The sequence below is a fragment of the Pagrus pagrus genome, assembly GCF_965226575.1.
Source record: "Pagrus pagrus genome assembly, chromosome: 3".
In the NCBI taxonomy this organism is placed as follows: domain Eukaryota; kingdom Metazoa; phylum Chordata; class Actinopteri; order Spariformes; family Sparidae; genus Pagrus; species Pagrus pagrus.
Window position 1 is genome coordinate 12,662,547 of NC_140187.1, and position 24,643 is coordinate 12,687,189.

Consider the following 24,643-nt stretch of genomic DNA (forward strand, 5'->3'; position numbering starts at 1 on the left):
AATGTATCCCGCCCAGCGGTGCTACAGTGACAACGAAAACAAGCACACCTAATGCGCGTCGAATGTTACCCTCTCGGAAACGGCTCATGGGAGTTGTAGTCTATTTAATAGACAGCTACCGTCTATGTTAACGACGCAGGCGCCGCTCCAAAACTACATCTCCGCCATGTGTAAAAGGTCGAGCACCGCTTGCATCAGCGTGTGGACGGCACTCACTGGCAAACTTTCTAACAACAGCAGCTGCTTGTCTTGTTTTAAAGTACAAATACTGCCATCATTAAAGACAGCTCAAACAAAGCAGAGTTGCTGTCAACGGCCAGATGAAGCTCTTCGTAAGTGAAGGCAACCCGCATTGCCTAAAGGTGTTAGCTGCTTTAGAAGTGAGCGGAGTTCAGTGTGACGTTCAGTATGTCAACCACGAAGGTAAGAAAGCATGGTTAGCTTAAATTAGTCTGTGGGTTTACATGTAAAAGAGATTTATAACAGCTGCCGTTTGCTAAAGAGCAGCAGTGGGTAATCGTAATATGTGGTTTTCATCAGGTTTGAGCTGGGTTTGTGCTGTAACTGACGGTTGGAATAGCAAGCTAGCTAGCTAGCTGTCATCCTGACTGTCAGTCACTGATGAATGGAGGGGACAGTCCACCTGTGTCTGCATCTGAAGCAGCTAGAAAACTCTTACTGTACATCACTGCTTTGTTTGCCTTGTTTTAGTGCTGTTTGTTCGTGTAGCTTCCTTTGTTTAAGAGGTGTTAGGCTTCTGCCTGTACAGTGTAGCCCACCAACCTATAGCTACAGCTGTTATGTCTTCAACAGTATAGATTTACTTGGATTTCCAATTTAAATGTACCCAGGAAGTGTAGAACTGAATTAGATCTACTAAATGTTGTTTATTCTTCTCTATGTCTGAAAACTCAGCCCTCAAATACGCATTTATGGTGTGAATGAACATGTTTCAGCCAGTTGAAGAAACTGGTATAACTACTCTATAAACAAGCTCACCTGCACAACAGTCTGGTTTGTTGTTGAGTGCGGTTTATTTGGTTTTATCTGAACAAACATTATGATTTTATTTGCACTGTCAAGTTGCAGGGCTTTATTATACAGAGACAGTAACAATATATGTCTCGTTATATCTTGTTATACCTTTTATTTTCAAAAATTGTCAATGTTTTTATTCTCAAAGAACAAAATCTAAGTTCACTTACGGTGTGAGGCTTTTATTCCCTGCCAGTTTGATCAAGCTGCGCCCAAAAAACTTGATTAGATAACCAAGGACCTAAAAAATGTAGAAGATGCTGGCTCATTTAGAGAGAGAGGAGAGGAGTGGAGAGAGGTCCAACAGGTTAAAAATTCAGGTTGGACTTGTGACTGTAATCTAAACCAAGTCGTAATGTGAATTATTGACAGTGACACAAGTCTGTTTGATGATCTCGATCTTGATATTTTGACCAGATCACTCATCCCTCCTCGGGATGGGGGGCAATTAATGGTCATCTTTGACCCAAGTTTGAGAAAGGCTTCAAGAGAGGCTGTTTTAATTCAAGTAGTCTTCCCCAGGCATAGTTCAACAATGAGTTTCACATGTTGTATTGTTTTGCATCAAGAGAATATGGCTACAACATATGAGCTGGTCATGCTGCTGTGACTTGGGGTATTTCTCACTGGATGCATTGCATGGTGGAGCATCATCTAGAAGCTGCTGTGCATGGGGAATTAGACTCTAATTAAATGGTAAACATCCCAGGCAGCTTCAGGCTTATGGTCTGATTGTGTCTGACATGTGAGAGAGGCTTCACTCCAAGTCCCAGATGTGTGCTAGTCCTCCTTGGCAGCTGGATCACAGAGATGAATAATCAGGGCCATCTGGCATGAAGCCACAGTGTATGAATGAAGTGGACTGAACTCAGAAATACATTATGTATATAAGCAGAATTAGGGGTGTTTGTTTTTTATTTATCAACTGATTCATTATAGGGCTGCAGCCAAATATAAAATGTCATAAAATGGTAAAATAAAAAAATGTCCCAAAAAAAAAACAGACTAGTGTTCCCCAAAGCCCAAGATGACATCCTCAAATGTCTTTTTTGTCCACAACTAGAGCTGCAATGATCAATCGATTAGTTGTTCTCACTGAACTTTTGAAGCCCCTACAATGGTATTCAGGACAGCCCTAATTTTGAAGATCGATTCTTGACAATTTCCAAAATTATCTGAATCCAGCTTCTTAAACGTGAATATTTTCTGTTTTCTTTACTCCTCTATGACAGCAAACTGAATATTTTTGTGTACATTCACATATTTCTCAACTATTTTCTGACATGTTATAGCCCAAACAACTCACTGATTAATCAAGAAATTAATCAACGGATTAATCAGTAATGAAAATAAAAGTTAATTGTATCCCTATCCACAACCCAAAGATATTTAGTTTACTGTTATGGAGGAGTACCCAACTAACCAATTTAATTCATTACAAAGTCTGAAATATTGCACATTTATTAGATAAATATAATAATAATATTTTGCTGTATTAAATCCTAGAGCCACCATAACATATCAAATTATGTTGTTGAAATGAAGACATGAGTAATCATGTATTATCAGACTCCCCTCATGTGGTGATTCGTCCTGAGTTCTGATGAATTCCAGATTTAAAAAATATCCTCGACTTTCCACGTGACCTTTGTGTTCTTCATAGATCATTCTAGTAAACTCACTGATAAGTATTGAGGCTAAGAATTTGATCACAAGATTATCCTTGAAGCATTTGAAGAGCCCTGTGCTATTAGTTCTCCTTTAAGATGCAGCTTTGAATTCTAATATAATCTCTGCTCAGGAAGAGTAGAAATTGACTGGATCCACTGGATCTAAAATGTTCTACTCTCTATAAACAAATATAAAAAAAAAAGATTTACGGTTTGAAAAACATGATTCACCCAGATGAAGAATCAAGTCTAACTAGTCTAGAAACAAGCTCATCCACATAACAATCTTGTCTACTGTTGTTGTTGTCTTCCAATTTTATTTGTTTAGTTTTTTTCTGAAGAAACATTGTGATTTTTTTTTTTTTTTTTCTTCAGAAAAAGTGGTGCCCTTCCTTAGCCGTCCAGCCTTGCCAGCCCTGCTCCTGCCTAGTGGGCAGCACCTTTTCAGCTCCAATGCCATCTGCCGGTCAGTAGATTTAATAATCTCCTTCGAATGCCAAGTGCAAGTTGGCATGAATGTAGAGGCTATTACTCACTGTCTCTATATACTGTAGCTCATCAGATATCCAAAAGGGCAAGTTGAACAGCAAAAATGTATTTTCACTTATCTCAGACATCTCAGTATCTAGTCATGCAGCCAGCTTTGGCTACTTTATACTTGCACTCACCTGTTTACAAAATGTAGATTGACCTAACTCACTCTAATAACCATATTCCTACATAAACCTACCTCTGCACAGGACCACATATGTGCTACTTACCTTTATACTGCTTTAGACAGCATAGTTTGTCCAAAAATCGGTCTTCAATTTGTTTAAAAATTATCTTTAAAAAAACTTAGAATTTCTGATACCTGTCTAGATTTTAGATACGTGTTTGTTTGAAACAGATCAGATAAAAAAAAATCTAAGCTGCAACTGTTTGTCAGGACTTTCTTCTGTTTCCCACTTTCAACACCTTAGATACCTGTTTGAAGTTAATGGACAAGACTCCAGTGAACTTTGCAATCAGTGGCTTGAATGGGAGGCCACAACACTTCAGGTAAGCTTGACATAAAAAAAACAGACCTTTCAGTTATTTGGTAATCTGTTATACAACACACCTTACCTCTGTGTAACTCAAGCCAACAAGAATCCATGCAGCCAAATGATTTAAACTCATGCTCTCAAAAGAGCAATGTACAACAGAAATCTGTAGGGTTTAAGGAAATTAACTGTTTAACCTCAGCCATGCTTCTTTGTTTTACTGCTCACTCTAATGTCATTCAATCCATTCTAATTAACCTCTGTTTGTCTTTTTTTTGTGCAGCCTGCACTGCTAGAGGGCCTCCACATAGCAGTGCTGCAAGGAAAAGGATCAGAGGTGTTCAAAGTCCTCCAGGGGCCCCTAAACTACTTGGACCAAAGCTTGAGCAAGGGGAACACGCCATATTTAACTGGGGTACAGCATTACCATCTCCTGTTCAGCTACAACACTTCATGTTATCCAGTGCCTATTTAGTTGTATTTAGAAGATAAAGACAAACATACTAACTCAGACAAACCCCTTTCAGTCTATACAATATACGATCAAGTCAAAAGTTCACAACGTCTTTTTGGAAGCTCAGCTGAGCTTAACTGAGCGTCTCCTCTGTGCTACACCAGGCTCCTCCGGCAACATTTCTTTTTTTATTTATCTTTTTTTCAGCTGATCATGTAGAGCTAGTGATGAATTTTTAAGTTAGAATGATTTATCTGGGGAGGAGGGTCCCTTATGTTACAGATGTGCCAGAGTGTGGGTGGGTGGGTGGTTCAGTTCTCTATGCTATTTGCAGCCCCTGTGGCAACGAGTCATCCGTGTCTATCATATATTTCATGTGTACAGGAATATGTTTTGTTAAGTCTCTTGGTGATTGGCATGGCTTGGAGGAACTCTGTGTAAAGCTCAAGAAAAAATGTGGTTCTCACACACAGTGAGGAAGTGAACACAGTCCATATTTAGTGAGATGTAAACACACAAAAAACAAATCATGCTGAAAATAGTCTTCCTCATGGTTGTTCTGTATGTCTAAAGTCACAGGGGTCGTGCAGATCCTTCTTCTCTATTGTTTTTACGGCTCTCAAAACAGCAAGTATTTAGGTTTTTGATGGGGTGACAGGAAAACAACACATGGCAAGTTCAGGAATAGTGGTGGTGATTAATCAAATTTTATTTTCAACTAATATTTTGGCTTCTTACAGTTATGAAAACAAGAGATAAAAGGGTTATTGTTCTGCATTTCATTTCGCAATAATGATATGATGCTCTCAGTTTGTCTTGTGAAAAAAAAATCCAGCAAACCCCTTTCCTTTACAGTGGTGTGCTTTCACACCGACCTAAAATCCCAAACTCACTCTCAGCCAGACTGTGGCATGTGTAGTTCAGCTCACTGTGGAAAAGTGTGTCTTTTGCAAAAAACCCGAACAGTCCAGCTGCCGCTTGGAGTTTGGTGCACATCTATTAGTGCTAAAAAAAGGACAAGAGTCCCATTTTAACAAACATTTTTAAGTATTTATATCTATTGTATTACGTATTCTATTATTATAGAATTTAAGGGAAAGCCACTGTTTAAAAGACACGTTTTTTAACAGTTTGATAAATACAGGATGTTTCCAAAGTCGATAAGTAACCGTGTTTAATTTATCGTGATCTCAACTTTGAATTTTAATTGCTTTAAAAATGAATGCTCATTAAACTTTGCTGTGTTTCAGAAAGCCGTTTCAGTTGCTGATGTTGTTTTGTGGGCTGCGCTGTACCCTGTTTTATCTGATCCTTCACTAGCATTGGGTAAGTAATAATAAACTTGTTATTGGCCATGCATAAACTGTGCATCAATTAACTATTTCTTCTTCCCTATTTTCATTCAGAGAGTCTTTGTCTTCTTTCTTCACCTACCATCTCTCTTTATTTTATTATCAGTTGTTTTATTTCCATTTTTTTTCCTGTTCTCTACGTTCGAACGGTCCTTACCGCAACCCCTTTGCTCTCCTTTTCAGGTGAATGTAAGTGTGTGAAGACTTGGTTTGACCGTGGGGCTGTTATGCACAGTTTCCAGTCTGCTGCTCAGAAAGTGCTGCAGGGAAAAGGCCTGCAGGGCATGAAGAGCTTCATGCAGAGGCAGCCTGCCCCTCGGAGCAGCCAGTGCAGAGACACTCAGCAATGCAACAGCAGCCCTGCTGAGGTATCAGCCGGATCATCAGGATAACTATTAAACTTAAAGCCCTCTTACTGAACAAAAAGCATTCAGAGGTGCTTCAGTGCCTAACTACTTGTGCTTATGCCTGAGGAAACATGTACAACCTGTGAGGTTTCCAAGAAAATGTATTGGTTTTTTTTTTTGCTTGATTTAAAGTTGCACAAACAACACCTTGTGAGACAATGTCACACATTTCCTTTCCCGCATTTTCTGTCTTTACTTCACTGCAGCGTTTGTACTTTTTTTGGGGAAGAAAGTTAAAGCATTCAAAGGGTTGCAAGGCTCAAATTCACCTCACTTAAACTAAGCAGGGCTCTCTTGTAAAGCAGATGCAGTTTCCGTGTGAGAGTTAACCTGGCTCTCTGAAAGCTAAATTGACACCCGTGTTAGGCTATAGAACATGCAGCATGTAGAAGTTACATCACCATTTTCTTAATCCTCCATTTCTTTCTCTAGTGAGCAGTGGATTGGAGGATTTGAGCAGGTGTCAGTCAAATATAGAAGCGGCAGTTACGGCTCGATGTCAAAGGAGGATGCGGAGTGTGTGTATGTCAGATTGCTAAATGCGTTAGCTTCGGGGTTAAAGGGTCGAAAGGTCAGGTGTTAAAGGGCAAAAAATAAAAGTCTTGTAAATACGGTAGTTTAATGGGAGGGCAGTTCTTTAAAAAATCACCTCCTTTATACAGTATGATTCTTGTGAGTTTATACAAATGTGCTGAAAACAAGACCATCTTTGTGTTTGTACTGCAGTGCCTCATCTGATCTCTGCTTGTTTAACATTCATGTTGAAATTGAGCCAATTTGGATATTATGTCATTTTACATCAATGGAACAGCTTTCAGTGGCAGATAAAAACTATCATTAACCATTTAGAGTTCAGACTTTTTTGTCCACAGTCATAATATTTTACAAATTTTACATTTAAATTAATTTAACAAGTTAATAAAACAGCAGGATTAAAAGTACAAATATCTGATCATGGAGATTACTAACTAACCCAATGATTCTCTATATGTAAATGTTTGTTTAGGGTGATGAAGGTGAGCGTGCGGTTTCAGAAGCGGAGATGGAGGCAGCTGCTCTCACCTGGAGTAAAGGTTTGAACGCCTGCCCAATGACTACAGACAGACAGCACCCTATGTAAGTAATTTAAGTGCTGTTTTCTATTCTAGGCATCAAGCAGATTATTTATAGTAACATGCAAAGAGTGTATATTCTGCAGTTTTGGGTGTTAAATTATGTTTTTGGGGGTCACATTATCATCTTCCTGTGGGACAGTCCCACAAACTTCACCCAGCAACTGTCGTGTGCAGTCTCAAGAAGAGCAGCCTGTTTCTGTTCCTGAAAAGTTATTTTGTCAAGTGATCATCCAACAGAATTAGAGTAGAGTGGGTTTAGCTGCAACATGTAGAAAACTGACTGAGGATGTAGACTCTAACCCATAAGGAGTAATGAGATAAGCAGATTAAAGCCTAGATCTGTTTTGTTTTCCTACCAGTTTACCACAAGAGGGCAAGCGAAACCTGCTCGTGACCAGCGCCCTGCCTTATGTCAACAATGTTCCCCACCTGGGCAACATCATTGGCTGCGTCCTCAGCGCTGACGTTTTCTGCAGGTAGGATTTGAATTCCTTTTTCCTCTCTACATAGGTGCCAACAAAATACTGATGATCATGAATTAAATATAGACCTCTGCACCAAACACATTTTTAAAACGTTTACATGAGATTATATACAATCTTGTGCATATATAATACATATGTTATATAATATTCACTCGAACTCAACATCATCTTTCTTCCTCCATTTCTTTTTCTTACTACATCTGTCCTCATCAATTACCATCCCTCTGTCCGAGTGCCTATGATGTCTTAATATTTTGACTCCACGCATCTCCTCCTCGAAGGTACGGCCGTCTGCGAGACTGGAACGTGCTGTTTGTGTGTGGCACAGATGAGTACGGCACAGCAACAGAGAACAAGGCCAGAGAGGAGGGTCTGACGCCGCAGCAGATCTGCGACAAGTATCACACCATTCACTCCAGCATCTACAAGTGGTTCCAGATTGACTTCGATTATTTTGGCAGGACCACCACTGAGAAGCAGACGGAGTAAGTGGAAGCGAGGGAGGCGGCTGCAGTTGGCCTGTGTGTAAAAATGTAATCTGCTGTTATGTGAGCTCCCTGACCCTGGTCCTCTCGAGGGTTGGGTGTGGTTCTTTTACCGTCTGGCTTTATGAAAGGGCACGTTTCCATACGATTACTATACAGTTACGTAACATAGGATTACTCTGATCTTGCAGTAGATACTAGTGTGGATGTCTAGCCCTCTCAAGCTTAAAGTCTACTTTACTTAATCTCAGATTATTGAACTTGATTGAAGAATGTAGGTTATTGCTTACAATCTCAAGGTTTATCAAATAAGGAAGATATTTTTAAAAACATTTGTTTTAACTTTCAAGTCACATTATCCATTTTATAATATTGATGAGGCACCTTAGACTGCATATTTGAGCCATTGAAAAGAAAGAGGGAAAATATGGAGAATGTGAAAAAAATCTCAGATTTACGACAAAAGAGAATATTCTCTGAGATTATTAGCTCATAAATGTGCACCAAAGAAGGGAAATTCTCTGACATAAAAGTCACACATTTTAGAAAAAAATTGTGCGTCAGGAACTACAACACAATGCACAGATGCAAGGATATCGCTGGTTACATCAACAGGCAATTTCTTGAAAGTCCACTTAACTCTCTGAGAACATCTGAGGTTTTTTACTGGATGTTGCTGGATGCTCCCCTGGCTCCATAATGTCTTTTTAATGTTTTTCCATTAATTAATTATTTTTTTTACCTACAAAGGTTTTAATACACTGTCGTAGGTAACTAAAAATATGGATGGATTGTTTCTCTTTCTTCTGTTGAAACAATGAAAGCAAAAGAGTAGACTTCTTCTTATGGAGGATAAGTTGTCAGCTTATTTTTGTTTGTATGGGTTTAAAATAAAGACCTGGAAAGATGTTTTTTTTTTTTTTGGTGGGTTTACCTACTTATACGTGGAAATAGGAAACAAAAGAGAGGCACTTTTTTTCTATAAAGAAGAGAATTGAATTCTTGTACACAGAAAAGGATTACAGAGATAAAAACTCTTGTGTTATGGGGCCTTTTGCTTTGATAGACTACAACATAAAAGGCATGAAACGCAATGCACCAGAACTACTTTGAAAAATGAAAACAGCCCACAGATTAAAGACTTTTGAAAAGTGCTTTGGATGTTAGGTCTTGCATTTAAGATTTACTATCACACACCAAAGATTACAAGCAGCTTTGTTTTTTTTGTACCATTTTACGTCACGTTTTTGTTAAATCAATAACACAAACTCTTTTTTCTTCTGTTTCTGTTTCTAGTATATTGTTCTATATCTTAAGTTTACATCATTTCCAGCCAATGGACAAAAAGGATCAGTTCATCCACCTTTTTTTTTAAACTCTGGTCAAAAGACAAACATTGTGTCATCCCAGGCAAAGCCCCTAAAGTATCTTTCAATCAACTTGTCCTCTTGTAATCCATTTAGGATAGCCCAGGATATTTTCTGGCGACTCCACAAGCATGATTTTCTCATGGAAGACACAGTGGAGCAGCTCCGTTGTGAAAACTGTCAGCGCTTCCTTGCCGATCGCTTTGTAGAAGGCATCTGTCCCCACTGCGCCTACCCAGAAGCTCGTGGCGACCAGTGTGACAAGTGTGGGCGCCTCATCAATGCTGTGGAGCTCAGGGTGAGTTTGAAGGAGCATGTTGATGAAAATGAGGATTATTAATTGACTATTAGAACAAGAACGATGATGTTGGTAAATGCCATACCATTTTTGTTCTTTGTTGTTAATATACTGTATATTGAAGGCAAAAAACTAGTTCTGCTACTAACTGGCTTTCAAGATTCAAGAAGAATTTTATTTTCATTTCACAACAAAAGATCCACTTGTACTGCACCAAACTATGAATCTAGAATACAGACTTTTGTTGCTGCACTGGAGCTCTCCAAATTGCAATGTCAGTTAAAAATCAAGCAGAAGTCAGCCTCACTGGTGTTGATCATTGTTTATGACTCTCCTCTACAGGAACCCCAGTGTAAGGTCTGCAGGCAGACTCCAGTCATCCGCTCCTCCAAACATCTTTTCCTGGACCTGCCAAAGGTATGTTTTTTCACACTGCATTGTCCATTCTACAGTTTAGACGGTGATTGTTGTTCACAGGGACGGAGACAGAGTCGGCTTGTTAAGGAAGTAAAAGCATAAAGTGTAATTCCAAGTCACAGAGCTTTTATCCCTGTGGTAAATGTATTACATGAACTGCTTTACTCTCTCTGAGCTGTGGTTTAGAGTTAAGGCATTTGGTTGTTTTCGCCAGCATTTTCATTCTACTTCTCTCTGTCATGCAGCTTGAAGCTCAGTTGGAGCAGTGGCTGGACAAGTCAACCAGCACAGGAGACTGGACAGCAAATGCCAAACAGATCACTCGCTCCTGGCTGAGAGATGGACTCAAACCTCGCTGCATCACCAGGGACCTGAAGTGGGGAACACCAGTACCTCATCCTGACTTTAAAGAGAAGGTCTGCTATTGTTGCCCAGAGTAAAAAAAATAATTCATAAGATGCACACACCAGCACTCACAAACATTGTTTTCCTCATGTATTGAAGCATAATAAAGCTCTACTGCTGAGCTAATTCCCCTGCTGAGAAAATAATGAAGGCAAACACTTAATATCTGAGGTCAGGTCCCTAATTAAACATTGAGAATGACTGTGCACTTCATTATCTGTTTACAAATGCTGCAGTGACTGATGATTCTGCAGTGCTCTCTAATAGCACTCCTGTGCTTCACTGGGAGACTCTCTAAATCTGGCATGTGTCAACATGTTTGGATGCTGACCACTTTCTTCAAGATTAATATTTAAAGGTGCATCATATCATTTTGGAGAAAAAAATATGGAAATATATGAAATTAATATATGAGTTTGTATTGTACCTTAATAAATACAAAATCAGTTGAAAAATCAGTTGGCCGATATTGTCAACCAAGCTTTTTTTTTTTTTAAGACTGTTAGGCAGAAAGAGATGCTTAAGGGCAACTTATATTTATTTATTTATTTTCCGTGTTAAGTTGACTTTTTCAGCGCAGTTATGTAATTTGAGATGATAACGTTTATAGTTAAATTGTAAAATATCCTCCCTCTGTTATCTGTGTTTGATAAACACATATAAGGGATAATTGCAAAAACATTGTGTATATCAGTAGATATATGATAGTGGAATTTGTTACTCCCTAACGTCTGTATCGGTTGGGCTCTAATTCTTAGTTTGAATATCTAGTCTAACACTACATAGTGCACCTTTAAAAGGAAATTTGACAAAAGTCACACCCTCAATTGAAATTAATGTTCGTATCCAGGTCATTCCTTTATTTCTCCTAATCTTTGTGTCCTTTTTTAGAGTGATTCGTGTGGTCCAGAAATTTCTATAACACTAAATAGGGCTGAAAACATATTATGTTCATTGTTGATTATTTATTGAAAATTTCTTAATTAAGCAATTAGTTGTTTGGACTATTAGATGACAGAAAATGGTGAAAAATGTCAGTCAGTGTCTCGCGAAGCCATAGATGACTTCCTCAAATGTCTTGTTTTGTCCTCAACCAAAACATATTCAGCTTACTGTCATCGAGGAATAAAGAAAACAGAAAATATTCACATTAAACAGGCTGAAATCTGAGAATTTTTACCTTTTTTTTCCTTAAAAAATTACACAAACAAACCAATGAATCAATCATTGAAATAGCAAAAGCTGGTGTAGTTGACAATTCATCGATTAATCGTTGCAGCTTTGATGCAAAGCATTGCAAAAAAAAAAATGCATCCTTTGTCACTCATGACTCTTGCTGCCTCTGCAGGTGTTCTACGTGTGGTTTGATGCCCCCATTGGTTATCTGTCCATCACTGCCAACTACACCGACAAATGGGAAAAGTGGTGGAAGAATCCTCATCAGGTAACCCCAACCTCCAACGCACATGTTGTCAAAATTTATGAGCCGAGCAGAGTACTGATGCAAGAGCTTGGCACAGATTTTGTCTGATTGTTTTTTTCATTGCCCCATCTGGTCTTCTGCACTCTCCATTAAAACAGTGTTAATTCCTAGCCCCATATAACCCTAATGTGAAACAGATGAAGACATAACCTCTTTGATTATGAGAACTCGATGATTAGCTACAATGGACAGACCAAGGGAGTCAAACACTGTATTTCTTGCGCTCTGGTGAAGTTGTGCCATTTCTGTTGCAATTTATGCTGCAAATGTGTTTATTTATGTAAAGGAAAACACAAAATTCAGGTACCAAGTGACAATTCAAACTAAAGTGGAATATAATGCTCTAAGGTGTCAGATGAGGTGTTCATAAAAATCACCAAAAAAATAAAAATTGGTCCATGATACTGTCATCAACTCTCAGAAAAGGGGAACAAGTTGACATATATGAGATGATATTTTAAGCTTTCACACCTCTCAGCTTCCTACACATACGGTAAGTGTCGAGCTAAAAACACATGCAAGTCAGCTAGCCAGATCATTTACATGTGGACTGCAAGTTCTTTAAAAAAAAAAAAAAAGACCTAAAACCCTATAGATAAAAAAAAAAGGTAACCTATCTTCTTCACTCTGACTGACTCATCTCCTCTCCATCTAAAACCCCAGGATTGAGCTCCTGTTATGTGTGTGTGATGGCCTGTATTTGCACGGTGAGAGAGAGAGATGGGGGTTGGGGAGAGCTGATAAGTCCTCTTTGAACTGGATGATCTCATGATGATCTAATATGATGTCATCCTAACAGTGCAGTGTTGGTTCTCTGCCATCAGGTGGAGCTGTACAACTTCATGGCCAAAGACAATGTGCCATTTCACAGCGTGGTGTTCCCCTGCTCCCTACTGGGAGCTCAGGACAACTACACTCTGGTCAACCACCTCGTTGCCACTGGTAAGACCGATGATTTCACTAGTTGATTAATTATTTATATGTTATATTGTTAGACTAAGTTGGATTAACAGCAGAGCTTAAAATGGTTTTAATGGCACATTCACTCTGTTTGGCAGTTATGTAACACCAACATCATGGTCCAGTGCATTCACACTGGAAATTAAGGTCTGGCTTTGGCGGTAACTTATGCTGTAACTTCCCAACAGAGTATCTGAATTACGAGGACACTAAGTTCTCCAAGAGCCGAGGCGTGGGTGTGTTCGGAGACATGGCCAAGGACACGAACATCCCGTCTGATGTGTGGCGGTTCTACCTCCTGTACGTGCGTCCAGAAGGACAGGATTCAGCCTTCTCCTGGGCTGACATGGCTACCAAGAACAACTCTGAGCTACTTAACAACCTGGGCAACTTTATCAACAGGTTGGTAATCATCATGTTGTAAAATTACAGCACAATTATGGGTACACTTTTCCATCATGGCTGTATATGTTAAAGGTGTGCATAGCCTTCATATGTATTTCATTTTTTTTATTTTATCGTCTTCATTTTTTCCATCACTTAATCACTATTTCTCTCTCCTTCTAACTCTTGAGCTGCTAAATTCTGCTACCTTCTAATCACATATAGTCAGTAAAGAGTCCGTCAGTGAGAAATGAGAAATGTCCAAATTTAACTTGTGATCCTCCTTGATCACCTGCACCAATCTCCTTTTCCTGATACTTCTCCCTGCCTATAACTTTGTGACATTTTCTGTGTTTCATGGTTTCTTTTTCTGTTTTAATTGTTATGATCAGTTAAAATCAGTCACCAGTGAAACAAAAAATGGGGCAATCCACCTCAAGTTGTTCACATTTTGTACGTAATAAGTTTCACTGAAAAAGTAAATACGCAGCAAAACTGTCATCCGGTCCAATTAACAACTAAGTTTTCAGATTGTTGTACTCGTTGGAAAAAAGAGCTGTAACTATTACAAGAGGCTCACCCTAGTTTTCTAAATTTGTTTGGGATGGCGTAATTTAGCCCCAATTACATCGCCTCAAATGATTTTTAAAAGATCAGGGTTAAATCCCACATCAAAGATTTTTCTCAGCAGCTTTTTTTTTCCCAAAGTACCTTGATCTTCAAAATTGGTCTCGGGCAGCAGCGTTGATGCCTAATTGGTTCAAAAATATCTTGTAGATTGCATCCAGCCTAAGGTGTTGGAGGTAGAAAGTATTCTGCTTCAGAAAAGAAATTCTGTCCTTGCCTGGAACCAGATACTAAATCACTACATCATTAGCGACAGTGTGTCCATCTTATGCCGCTTTTTCAAATTCGTAAACGATCCTGGGCTGTGGTGTTCCTGCTAATTGCTGCTCAATTGAAATGTTGACTAATGAGAATTTCACAAATAATCAGCTCAGCAAACCAAAATGGGTAAACCCCTAATTCATATTTACCAACAGCAAATGTTACTTTATTGATTGGGATGATTCAGCTATTAAAACAGTAAGAATATTGTTTTTTCTTATTTTTCCCGGATGAAGAGAAACCCTTAGGGCTTGGCAGTTTCACTGATCAAAAAACAAATTAAGAATGCAGGTCACACAAAGTTCATTCTCACCCATCAGAATCGTTGAATTCATTGTTAATTCAACAGTTATGTCAAGGCATTTGGCTTGGCAGACTTTCCCCAGAGGTTGAGAGATGTGTAAAATATAGAACAGTCTGTTGCATCACACGTGACAAAAACCTCACTACAAACCCTGATGTACACATGAAACTCATTTAAAGAATGACTGGCTCCAACATAGAGGCGATGAAGGAGCTGTGAAGAGGCTCAAACGCAGCACACTGTTGTGTTAGTTTACACTCGCAGAGCACTGTATTACATCTAGCAACAAAATCTATAATTTATAAACAATTAGCAAGTCAAGTAGCGTGCCCTTCTCTCGTTTTGCTCTCCCTCCCTCTCAAGGCTTCTCCCGCTGCCTTCCTCTCTCCATTCTCACATTTTTCCCTGACCCCCATTTTAATGTTTTTATCTGTCTCATTAAAACCCTCCTCTCCCTCTCTCCTCCAGAGCTGGCATGTTTGTCACCAAGTTCTTTGACGGCTGTGTGCCTGCGATGGAGCTACAGCAGGAAGATAAGAAGCTGCTGGCTCTGGTGGGCTGGGAGCTGCAGCAGTACATCCAGCTTATGGACAAAGTCAAGTAAGACCGTTCAAGTCCATACCTGTCACGAGGTTAATGTTGGGATTTAGACAGACATTTATCAATTTATGTGAAATTTCTTTTAATATGTAAAAATATTCTCGTCTTTTATCAGTTTAAGTCAGGGATTTAAAATGAATAAAATATGAAAATGTTTATGTAAGTGTACATTTTCATTTTAGCTTTTAGATTGGCAGTGTCATCTTGGGATAAATCTAAATTATAGTACATCCTGTATTGTGGGTTGTGGTCGCACAACTTCCTTCAATTTAAATTAACGTTGGTCGGCTGTCATCAAATTTTCTCTCAAATGTTCCTCCAGAATCCGTGATGCTCTGAAACACATCCTCAACATCTCTCGCCATGGCAACCAGTACATTCAAGTCAATGAACCCTGGAGAAAGATCAAGGGAGACGACACAGAAAGGTGAGATCTTCATGACCGTCTCATCACAATCTGTAGCTCTGTAGGTGCACTGGTAGCTGTGATCCTCATTTTATATTAAGAACACTGACGGAAAAAAGGTTCATGTGTCTCTGAACACAGAAAAAAGTTGTTTGATTCAGCAGATTGATTTCATGAAATCAATTCTAAGAAGAAATTAATATTAACACAAGTGTACAGCCAGTAATTAAGATCTAACATTTAGAATCACGATCTGTCCGTCTGACTGACTGACTTATCTCTGTTTCTCTTCGTCAGGCTACGTGCGGGCACAGTGACGGGTGTGTCTGTGAACATCGCCTGCTTGCTGTCCGTGATGCTGTTCCCATACATGCCTACGGTCAGCCAAACCATCAGGGACCAACTCAACGCACCTCAGTCTATCATCAGCACCATGTTGCAAGGCAGTGGCACCTTTGTGTGTGCCTTGAGTGCCGGCCATCGCGTTGGCACTGTGAGTACGATCTGAAAAAGTACACACACACTGTTCATACATGTGCAGACACACAAACCTGTGGAACCTCCTGTATGTTGACACGGGGTGATACAATGAGGATGCAACAGCCTGTCAATATTTCAGTGCGCTGGAGGACATTGTTGTCATGTGAACACACACACACACAGTAAAGGAAAATAGCCCCGACGGTGTTTCCAGGCTCCAGCCTTTCCAGCAGCAACTTTCTCTCAGGCCACTTGTCCCTTCAGGCCGTGTTGTGGTGACCTGTATCCGCGGCTGGCTGCCAACGCTGCATTCAGTCTCCAACGTTATTATAATTCATGTCTGAGGTCTATTCTAATGTCACTCTAAAGCACATACACAATGCTCATGTTCACACAACTTATCTGACAAATCACGCCTTTTTTCCTAATGCTGCGTTGAAGAGCGGTGATCATGATCGAACCTCCGCAAATTTCTCATACATAGTTATCTACTTACTTACTTGCATAATCCTCTTTGTTCAAAGACGAGCACAGAGCCTCCAGGTTAAATTTTCCAGCTTCACTGGCCTTGGGCTGGATCCACAATCGCAAACTTTTTAAATATTCGTGCATATGTTTTTTTGAATTTCTACCTTTTGTTCCCTCGTTTTATTCACAGGTCAGTCCGCTGTTCCAGAAACTGGAGATGGACCAGATCGAGGCTTTGAAGAAGAGATTCGGTGGACAGCAGGTATTTGATGTTTATGATGCCTAATGGTCTGTGCATCGGTTCGGTCATGTTATGTGGTAATATAGGTTGACTATTTATGAATATGAAATAAGAAGAAGAAGAAGAATTGTTAATGCGCAGACGTTCACGGGCCTCCGTCAGACTGCTGTCGTGCATAAGAATTTCCACTTATCTGTGTTGTGAGACATGATGCAGCGCAAAAACAATATGAATTTTTAAATAATGTATTGAGCATCCATCATATAGATAAAAATAATCCCTCTCTAAACCCTCTCCTCAACCGCTTGCCTCAAGCCTGAAGATGAACCACCTAAAAAAAAGGTATCGAGCGGTATTTGTGTGTGAAGAGTCGCGCTGTTGTGTCAATGTTGATTACCGCATGCCTTCACTGACACTAGCACCTCATCTAACGTTTTTATTTTTACTCATCCCCGTGTGTCCGGTGTGATTCACTGCCCATTCACACGACTTACTCATACAATCCTGCTCGACATTTTGAGTGATGAGTGTTATTGTCTGAAATGAAGCAAGTAATCTCCAGAATATAATAACCATCAAAACGCCTCAAATTCAAACGCCGTCATCTGTCTGTTTCCTCCCTCAGACGACAGCTCAGAAGGCTGCCAACACTCAGCCTGCTGCTGTGCCAGCTCCTGCTGCTGCTGCTGCTGCTGAGGTGGCGTCGGTGAACGGAGTGGACCCAGAAAAAGCTAAGCAGCTCACACAGGCTGTGGCTGAGCAGGTGAGATCGCTGGCTAGTGTGAACGCACTGTTGAGCGAAACCCAATTGTGAAATTTTTCGGCATTTTTTATTTTTAGTAATCTGTTATTGGAACTTGAATTCTATAATTTTTTTGAAACGGGATAGTGTATAAATCAACATTCAAAAAAATCAATGCACCCGAGTTCGCTCAATGGCTAGTTTTCATCGGCAGTCCCCGCGTTTGATGTTAACGGCCATCGTAGAAGAAATAGAAATGATAAATCGTGTGTGATAGTTTAAAAAAAAACAGCTGCTTTGTGATTTAAAAAAACGTATATTACAGTTGAATAACACGAGAGGGTAAAATCCATCATCAGATGGATAAAAGTAGCATCGGTGTCTAAATTTTTAGGTCTCAACAAGCCATTTCTTCGCACTACAAGCCGATTTTGTTTTTCGATAATGTCATTTTAATTCCATTGTTTTGTTTTAAACATTGTCTTCCATAATCCGTAATCTTCCATAAGGAATGAAAGCGATCTCCAAAAATCGGCTCACGCATGCGACAAGGTACTGGCCGCTGAAATAAATAATGGTTAATTTTAAAAGCTAAATTGAATTGGAATCTTTATTTGGAAAATAATCTGTTAACGCTTCAGTTTGTAGGTAATTGATTGAAATTGTTTTAGCTTAATTTTATTATTTTACATTATTACTATAAATGCGGCGGTAAAAAATGTTGAATTCTCAGTATTTCCAAACCACGACGGACGCGTAAAATTACAAACGCACAAATTGCCGCCTCAGATAATTGCGCTCTATTTGTCCATTTAAGCTAACCTTTTTAAAGACAAATGTGGGTGTGAGAAATCTATTAAAACCCGTCATTTTATCCAACACAGGGGGACAAGGTGCGAGCGCTCAAAACCCAGAAGGCAGAGAAGGCCGTGATTACAGCGGAGGTGGCCAAACTGTTGGACCTGAAGAAACAGCTGGCTCAAGCTGAGGGGAAGAGCCCTGAGCCTGCACCTCAGAAGGGCAAGAAGAAGTGAGACAGAAAAAAAACTGAAATCAAAAACAACGGAGGTTAGTCAGAGGAAGGGAAGAGTAGAATGGTTTGAGGTATGATAGTGGAGAATGGGAACAAGATGTACACTAAGAGAGATGAGGGTATTAGCTTAAGGCAAAGCCGTGACAGGATCTAAGACAATGTGGTGTTGGCACTGAGGACTAATGAAATGCTGGATAGGCCGACGGGGAAACGAAAACACACAAAGAGGGAGTCAAATGAATACAGCTACAGAATGGAGGGATTTCTCCAAATCCCTACACCAAAAGAAACTGATTTTATACTCTCCCTGTGATAAAGTCAGCATACGATATTAGCTTTGGAAGGTGTGTAGCGCATTTAAAGATGTTTTTTATATCCTCTGAAAAATTGTTTTTGCCATTTGCTGCAAATACCCTTTTTGGATCCAGAAATTTAATTTAAGTTCTGCTAAAAAAAAAAAAAAAATTGTCTGTACTCTTCCCCTCCCCCTTTCTCAATTACCTCTGATTTACACCATTTTCTACACAAGAAAAAAAAAATCATTCATACAGTATACAGATCATGGTAAAAGGAAAACCAATAAACATTACATGACACAAAAAGTTGCACCTTTTTTTTCTTTTATTGCAAATTCGGGATTACAATGAAGGATAAAATAAATGGTATGGTGAAATACATGTATTTGATGCCATCAATGATAACAGCCATGCATATTATTCTACGATTAACAATTTCTATGACTACAATGAGAAAATAACAGTGGTTATGTTGGCATTTTACAGTACAAGCCATTACAGTACAATTATATATATATTACAGTGATTATATAAAAATAGTAAATCAGGGTAGAACAAGTCGTGTTAATTCCACCACAAATCCTCATATTGATAGAAAAGGTCAGCTTAGAAAGTATAGCCGGGTCCTACTTTATCTAAATACACATACACACAAGCCATGGGTTATAAAAAAGTAACAAAGAGTATGAATCTCTCCCAAAAAAACTCATTCTCTCATACTCACACTGCACTGGGCACTTTCAAACTTTTCCTGAGCTCCTAAACTCTCCACAAATTGGGGCAAATAATCTCTGCTAGCCGGATTGCAGCCCTTAACGTAGGAGTTACAATTATTGCAAAATGGTGGGAACGGATGACGATGACATGCACTCTCTGAATTAAGTTCCTTTCTTTCCAGCATACAAATCATCAAATGCTCCTAACTATTATTCCTGCCATCCTATTTGGTGGGGTTTAAGTTAGGCATTCTTTAAAATGACAAACATTCATCAAAACCACTGAATCAGTTGCACTTAGAGCTGTCTGTTCTTCCTTTTCCTTTAAACATGCTGTGTCTTTTTATTTGCCGCATTGCTGTTGCAGCCCCTTCTCTCTGTGCCTTTTCTTGTCTTGACTTTCATCACTTTCCTCCTTCTTGCCATCTTAAGCGCTCATTCTTTTCCAAAAATCATCTTGCTTATAAAATATATCTTTGGTTTCCATTCTTTTCTGTCTTAGAGGCATTTCATGACCATCATATTACACCTTTCCCCACCACTGCTTATTCCAATTCTGTTGGACCTGTCATTTTTTTTATTCCCGTCTTTCATTTTTTTTCCTCATTTCCTGGTGTTGACTAGTCTCTCTATCAGGGCTCTACGTGTCCTCTGTACCTCCTCTCCCAGCCTTTCAATCTCTGCTTTCAAACGCTCGTTCTGCTCCGTCAGCTCCTGTACCTTCCTCTCGTTCTCCTGCTCTCTCTCTTTGCGACTCTTTTTGGCAGACGAGTAGGATGAGGATGTTCGTTGCGTGGAGGAGGCAAAAGAGGACAAGGCACCGTTGGCCCTCTCGCTGGTGGACCTCTTGCGTTTCCCCAGGCGGGAGGACGGGTAGGCAGAGGGAGAAGAGACGGGTGAGGAGGGAGAGGAACAATTTTGAGATGGCGACTGGGAGGCTGAGGAGGAGCAGGACGGAGAATCGGGAACACAGGGCAGTTCCTCCTCGCTGGCTGAGGGAGAAGCGGGATGGACGTTATTAGCCTGGTGGTGTTGATGGTGGTGGTGGTAATAATAGCCGCCGCTGATCACCGCTCCGCTCGGATCCACCATCCCCACTCCTCCTTCACTCAGCAACTCGAAGAACTCTGGAGGCAGCAGATCACTGCCGCCTCCTGCCGAGCTATCTCCACTTCTCCCACTCTCAGCCTGCCGCTCTTCTGCAACCGCTGGACTCATGCAGGAGGAAGAGGAGGATGAAGATGAGGTGTGATGCAGAGGCTGGGTGCTGTGGATCTCCTCTGTTGCCCTCTGAACACCTTCGCCCCATGTCTGGCTTCCATCTGTCAGCCACGTCAGAGAACAACTCTCCAGAACATCCAGAAACTCCGGCTCTTTCTACGAACAAAAACGGAAAAGTCAACACCTGTCAAACTATCAAAAAAATAAAAAATATAAAACTGGAAGTACATTTCACATCACTAAGAACACAAGTAGAATTATTCACAAAAGAGTTTAATACATCTTGGAAAAGAGGAAATTTAATGAAAATACAACTGTTGAAAACACTCACACTCATCATAGGTGTGATAGCCATTTCATTCTTCAAGCTACTGACCTCGGTACATGTGGGGGCACGTGCCAGTTTTGCCCCTCCCGCGTCGGAGCCCAGAATATCCTGCAGGTCCTCATACCACGCCTCCAACTCTGCACCACACAACGGCCCCACGCCAGGGGGGTACGGCGGGGGCAGGTGTAGCCACTCGGCAGTCATCTCGCCAGTCAGTCACAACTCACAGATACTCGGCCAACCGGTTCACACTGGACCTGATGGTGGGTAAGGAGGGTTGGTATAAGAGTGCAGAGGAGCCGAACGTCAGATGACTGACACATCACAAAAACTCAGCCTCGTTAATCTCTACCGTTCTGCCACTGGTTAAGTTTTGGTGTGTAGATATGAAGGGATAAAAGGCTGTTGTGAATCATTACTGCAAGAAGTCTTTAGCTGTATAATTATTTACGTCATGATAAAAGAAAACTAGAACAAAGACCAAAGTGCAGTATATTGTGTTATCCACTTAAACATTAAAATGGAATAACAGTGGCACTAAGTGAGAAAATTACTGAACTGCACTGTAATTGTTGATAAGAGGCATTTGAAGATTAAAAACATGAATAAAAATTTCCAGTAACTCAATTCCAGGACAAAGTTCAGATTAAAATGAACAAATTGATTAAATCAAAGTCTTCACTTCACATGCAGCATTCAGAATGTAAAATATGAGGAGACCAATTTACCTTTAGAAAGTCTCTGTTAATCAAGTCTGCCAATTTGTTGGTGATAGCTTGTCCCAACAATTCTGGAAGAAAAGAAAGTATTTGATAGGTTAGTGTTAAATCCTGTGTGAAAAATGTATCTTGTGAGGGCTGGAATCTGCTGAGATTTCAGAATCAAAATGATGATTTGCAAAAATACAGAGCCAGAGAACAAAGGGTGCTTAAAATTAATCATTAATGTCTGCTCTGAGAAATTAAAATAATGACGAAAATATTACAACAACTGTTAAAATGATCCACAAGGATGGAGAAAATAAGATTCCTGTTACTTAATTCTTGTAAACAAAGACCGAAACGCTCTCCACTGCGCCCCCTGCTTTCTACGGTCCTCAAAACACGTTGGGATCGATAAACAAGTGGTTAAAAACGACGAGTATATCCTTGTAGTGATCTCTCCAGGTCTGACAGTCAGGTCCACTATTTTTATTAATTGCTTACAGTGTCCAAAACAAAAATCAATTAACAAACGCCATTGTAACCACTATGATCATTGTAGAGAAAGCTTGTAGCTGTAATATTTAATATTTAAAAAAGGCTTCTCTCCTATGCAAAGACAAAAAAAAATTAAAAATTAAAACATCCACAGATAAATGAGGCGCTGTCAGGGATGTGAATTACTAAATTACAAAGTGATAATTTAAAAAATAAAGAAATCCTCTTTAACTAGATGTCAAATGTTAAACTCCCCGTGATAGCGCCACCATACCTGCATTAAAACTTAGGTTTGGTCAATAAACGTACCAATTATTATTTCTTGTGATACACTATACAACATTTAAAATCTAAATAATTTCTTTTTTTAGTTGGGCTACATGTCCAACGTGAGCCAAGACAATTACGTCATGGAAATGCAAGTCCAGCAGGAGGAATGGGCGAAACAAAAGGAAACGCACAGAGAGTGGAATGGAGTGGGTTGGGTGGAAAAAAAATAAAGGACAAAACAACATTAACACCCATTCATTCAGTGGTAAACATTTACTTTAAACGGGTTTGTGAGGAGTGTCTGAAACAAAATGCAGCTGTCAAAAATAAAAGCCGTCCAGTCTCGAGTCAACAGCCCCACCAGTTACTGTCAGACGTCACGCGGAGTGGGCTAACGTCTCGATTTGTTTAAATGAAATGACACTTAAAAAATCCAAGTGCTGGACGTTGAAGCTATAAAATTAAGAAAATAATTTAACAGCATAAACACGTTCAAGCGTCAAAAAAAGACACAAAACTTCCTGGTTTAAAGTCCGTGCGAGCTTGACAACTTGTCAAGCGAAGCAGACAACACATGAAAACAACTCGATGTGAAATATGATTGATAAGGACAACTGTTCCTCCAAAAAAAGCACTGGGATATCTGCCAAAAACACGAAATACTGTTTTCTTTCCAGCACACCAGACGACTTTAAGAGTGCCTTAAGTAACCGTTACTCCCCCCGAAAGACTGAAAAACAGCCACCAACTGACACCAAAAACTACCGACAATAAACTCCACTTACCCTTTTTCTTTTATTCGCTCGCCTTCTCGACTGTCTTGAACTCGAATGTGGATATTTTAGTAAAAATTGGTGATAGCTCATGTTAACCATTGTTCAGTCTTGACGGCTGAATGTGATTTTTCGGAAACTCCCGGCGGTGTTTATAAGGAGGGAGAGGCCAACCGAACTATGCATGGGAAGGTAGTTTCATCACAACCTAGCAGTACGTGGAAGACCTACGTTCCAAGGGTCCAATCGAGAAGGCGGAGTTAAGATCTTTTCCTTGGCGACATCCAATAGGGTGGCGAGAATTCAGCGCCGAGGCGGGGCTAGGCGTCGTCTGGGCTGGTTGTTCTCGCTCTATCCCGTATAGTTTGTACGAGCAGCAATTGTGATGCAGTCATAAGACGGCCAGGACGAATTTGGGGCGTATGGGAGTCACATGAAAGGAATGATGCAATGCTTGGCAACCAATTTCTAGCTGGGGATAACACCAGCAGAATCAGAACATGTTTTATTAAACAGTGTTGGCTCTAACTAAAATCTAAAAATATACATATATGCATGGATATCTAATGTCGAAGAATTGTTTGTTTCCGGAACACAAAAGCTGAATCGATTTTCTCACGAATTGTTTTATCGCAGTAAAAAAAAAAAAAAAAAAAAAAAAAAATCCTATGTGCTCATGTTGCGTTTACGTGCTGATGTTTTTATTCATTGTGTTGGCATCCGCTTATTTTCACCTGACTTCATGATTACAGGTGCCTGTCTAAAGTTTGTCGGTGGCACTGAGATCACACACACATACACACCCCCTTCATTTCCCTTCATAGCCTGATCCACCACGAGGAGAATAAAAAAAACAACAAAAAAAACAAGCGGTCCTTCCCTTGAAACGACACTTTCCACCGGGTCAGAGTTATTCTGGAGGACAGATGTCTTTTATTTGTCAGGTATTTGTAATATGCCACAAAGAGCGCACATGTTCAGTGTCATATTCTCATTCATTTCATACCGCGCGCTCTGTCGCAGCTCCGCGAGATATCAAAACACGCCCGGCCGGAGGAGCGTCTGTGGCGCTGGGTGTGATCCAACACACTGTCCCCCCTTTATTACTGTCCGGCTGTTATTGATGGAATTCAGCAGGATTCTTCATTAATGTTTGATTTTTAAAAAAAAAACTTTTATTACATGTCATTATCTCTGATCAGTGTTATTGTTTTTATTGTATCAATTATGACTGATTTATTTAGCTGTTTAACAATATGTCACTATAATACAGGGTTGTATTTTGCTAGAATAATACAGGCTGACACATCACACCAAAACACTTATTTCATAGGGG

General features: G+C 39.9%; 2 protein-coding genes across 3 annotated transcripts; one reads left to right on the forward strand and one right to left on the reverse strand.

Annotated features, from left to right (window-relative positions):
- The first annotated feature begins 161 nt into the window (after positions 1–161).
- Positions 162–19,109, forward strand: mars1 (methionyl-tRNA synthetase 1). 2 transcript variants are annotated; one of them, XM_084349583.1, is made up of 22 exons: positions 162–423; positions 3,081–3,171; positions 3,668–3,746; positions 4,014–4,145; positions 5,435–5,510; positions 5,720–5,904; positions 6,950–7,059; positions 7,418–7,534; positions 7,825–8,028; positions 9,492–9,693; positions 10,036–10,110; positions 10,356–10,526; positions 11,864–11,959; positions 12,823–12,940; positions 13,147–13,360; positions 15,003–15,134; positions 15,457–15,561; positions 15,838–16,033; positions 16,679–16,750; positions 17,045–17,071; positions 17,355–17,492; positions 18,356–19,109. In XM_084349583.1, the coding sequence occupies exons 1-22, from the start codon at positions 321–323 to the stop codon at positions 18,503–18,505; spliced, it is 2,793 nt and encodes a 930-aa protein (XP_084205709.1). In that variant the 5' UTR covers positions 162–320; the 3' UTR covers positions 18,506–19,109. The 2 variants fall into 2 exon arrangements, with proteins under 2 accessions (XP_084205709.1, XP_084205710.1); XM_084349584.1 differs by lacking the exon at positions 17,045–17,071.
- ddit3 (DNA-damage-inducible transcript 3) lies at positions 19,107–23,519 on the reverse strand. Its single transcript, XM_084349585.1, has 4 exons — positions 23,320–23,519; positions 21,794–21,855; positions 21,114–21,322; positions 19,107–20,893 (listed from the first exon to the last, which is right to left on the reverse strand). Exons 3-4 carry the CDS (start codon positions 21,267–21,269, stop codon positions 20,120–20,122), a joined length of 930 nt encoding a protein of 309 aa, XP_084205711.1. The 5' UTR covers positions 21,270–21,322; positions 21,794–21,855; positions 23,320–23,519; the 3' UTR covers positions 19,107–20,119.
- Between the last annotated feature and the right edge of the window lie 1,124 nt (positions 23,520–24,643).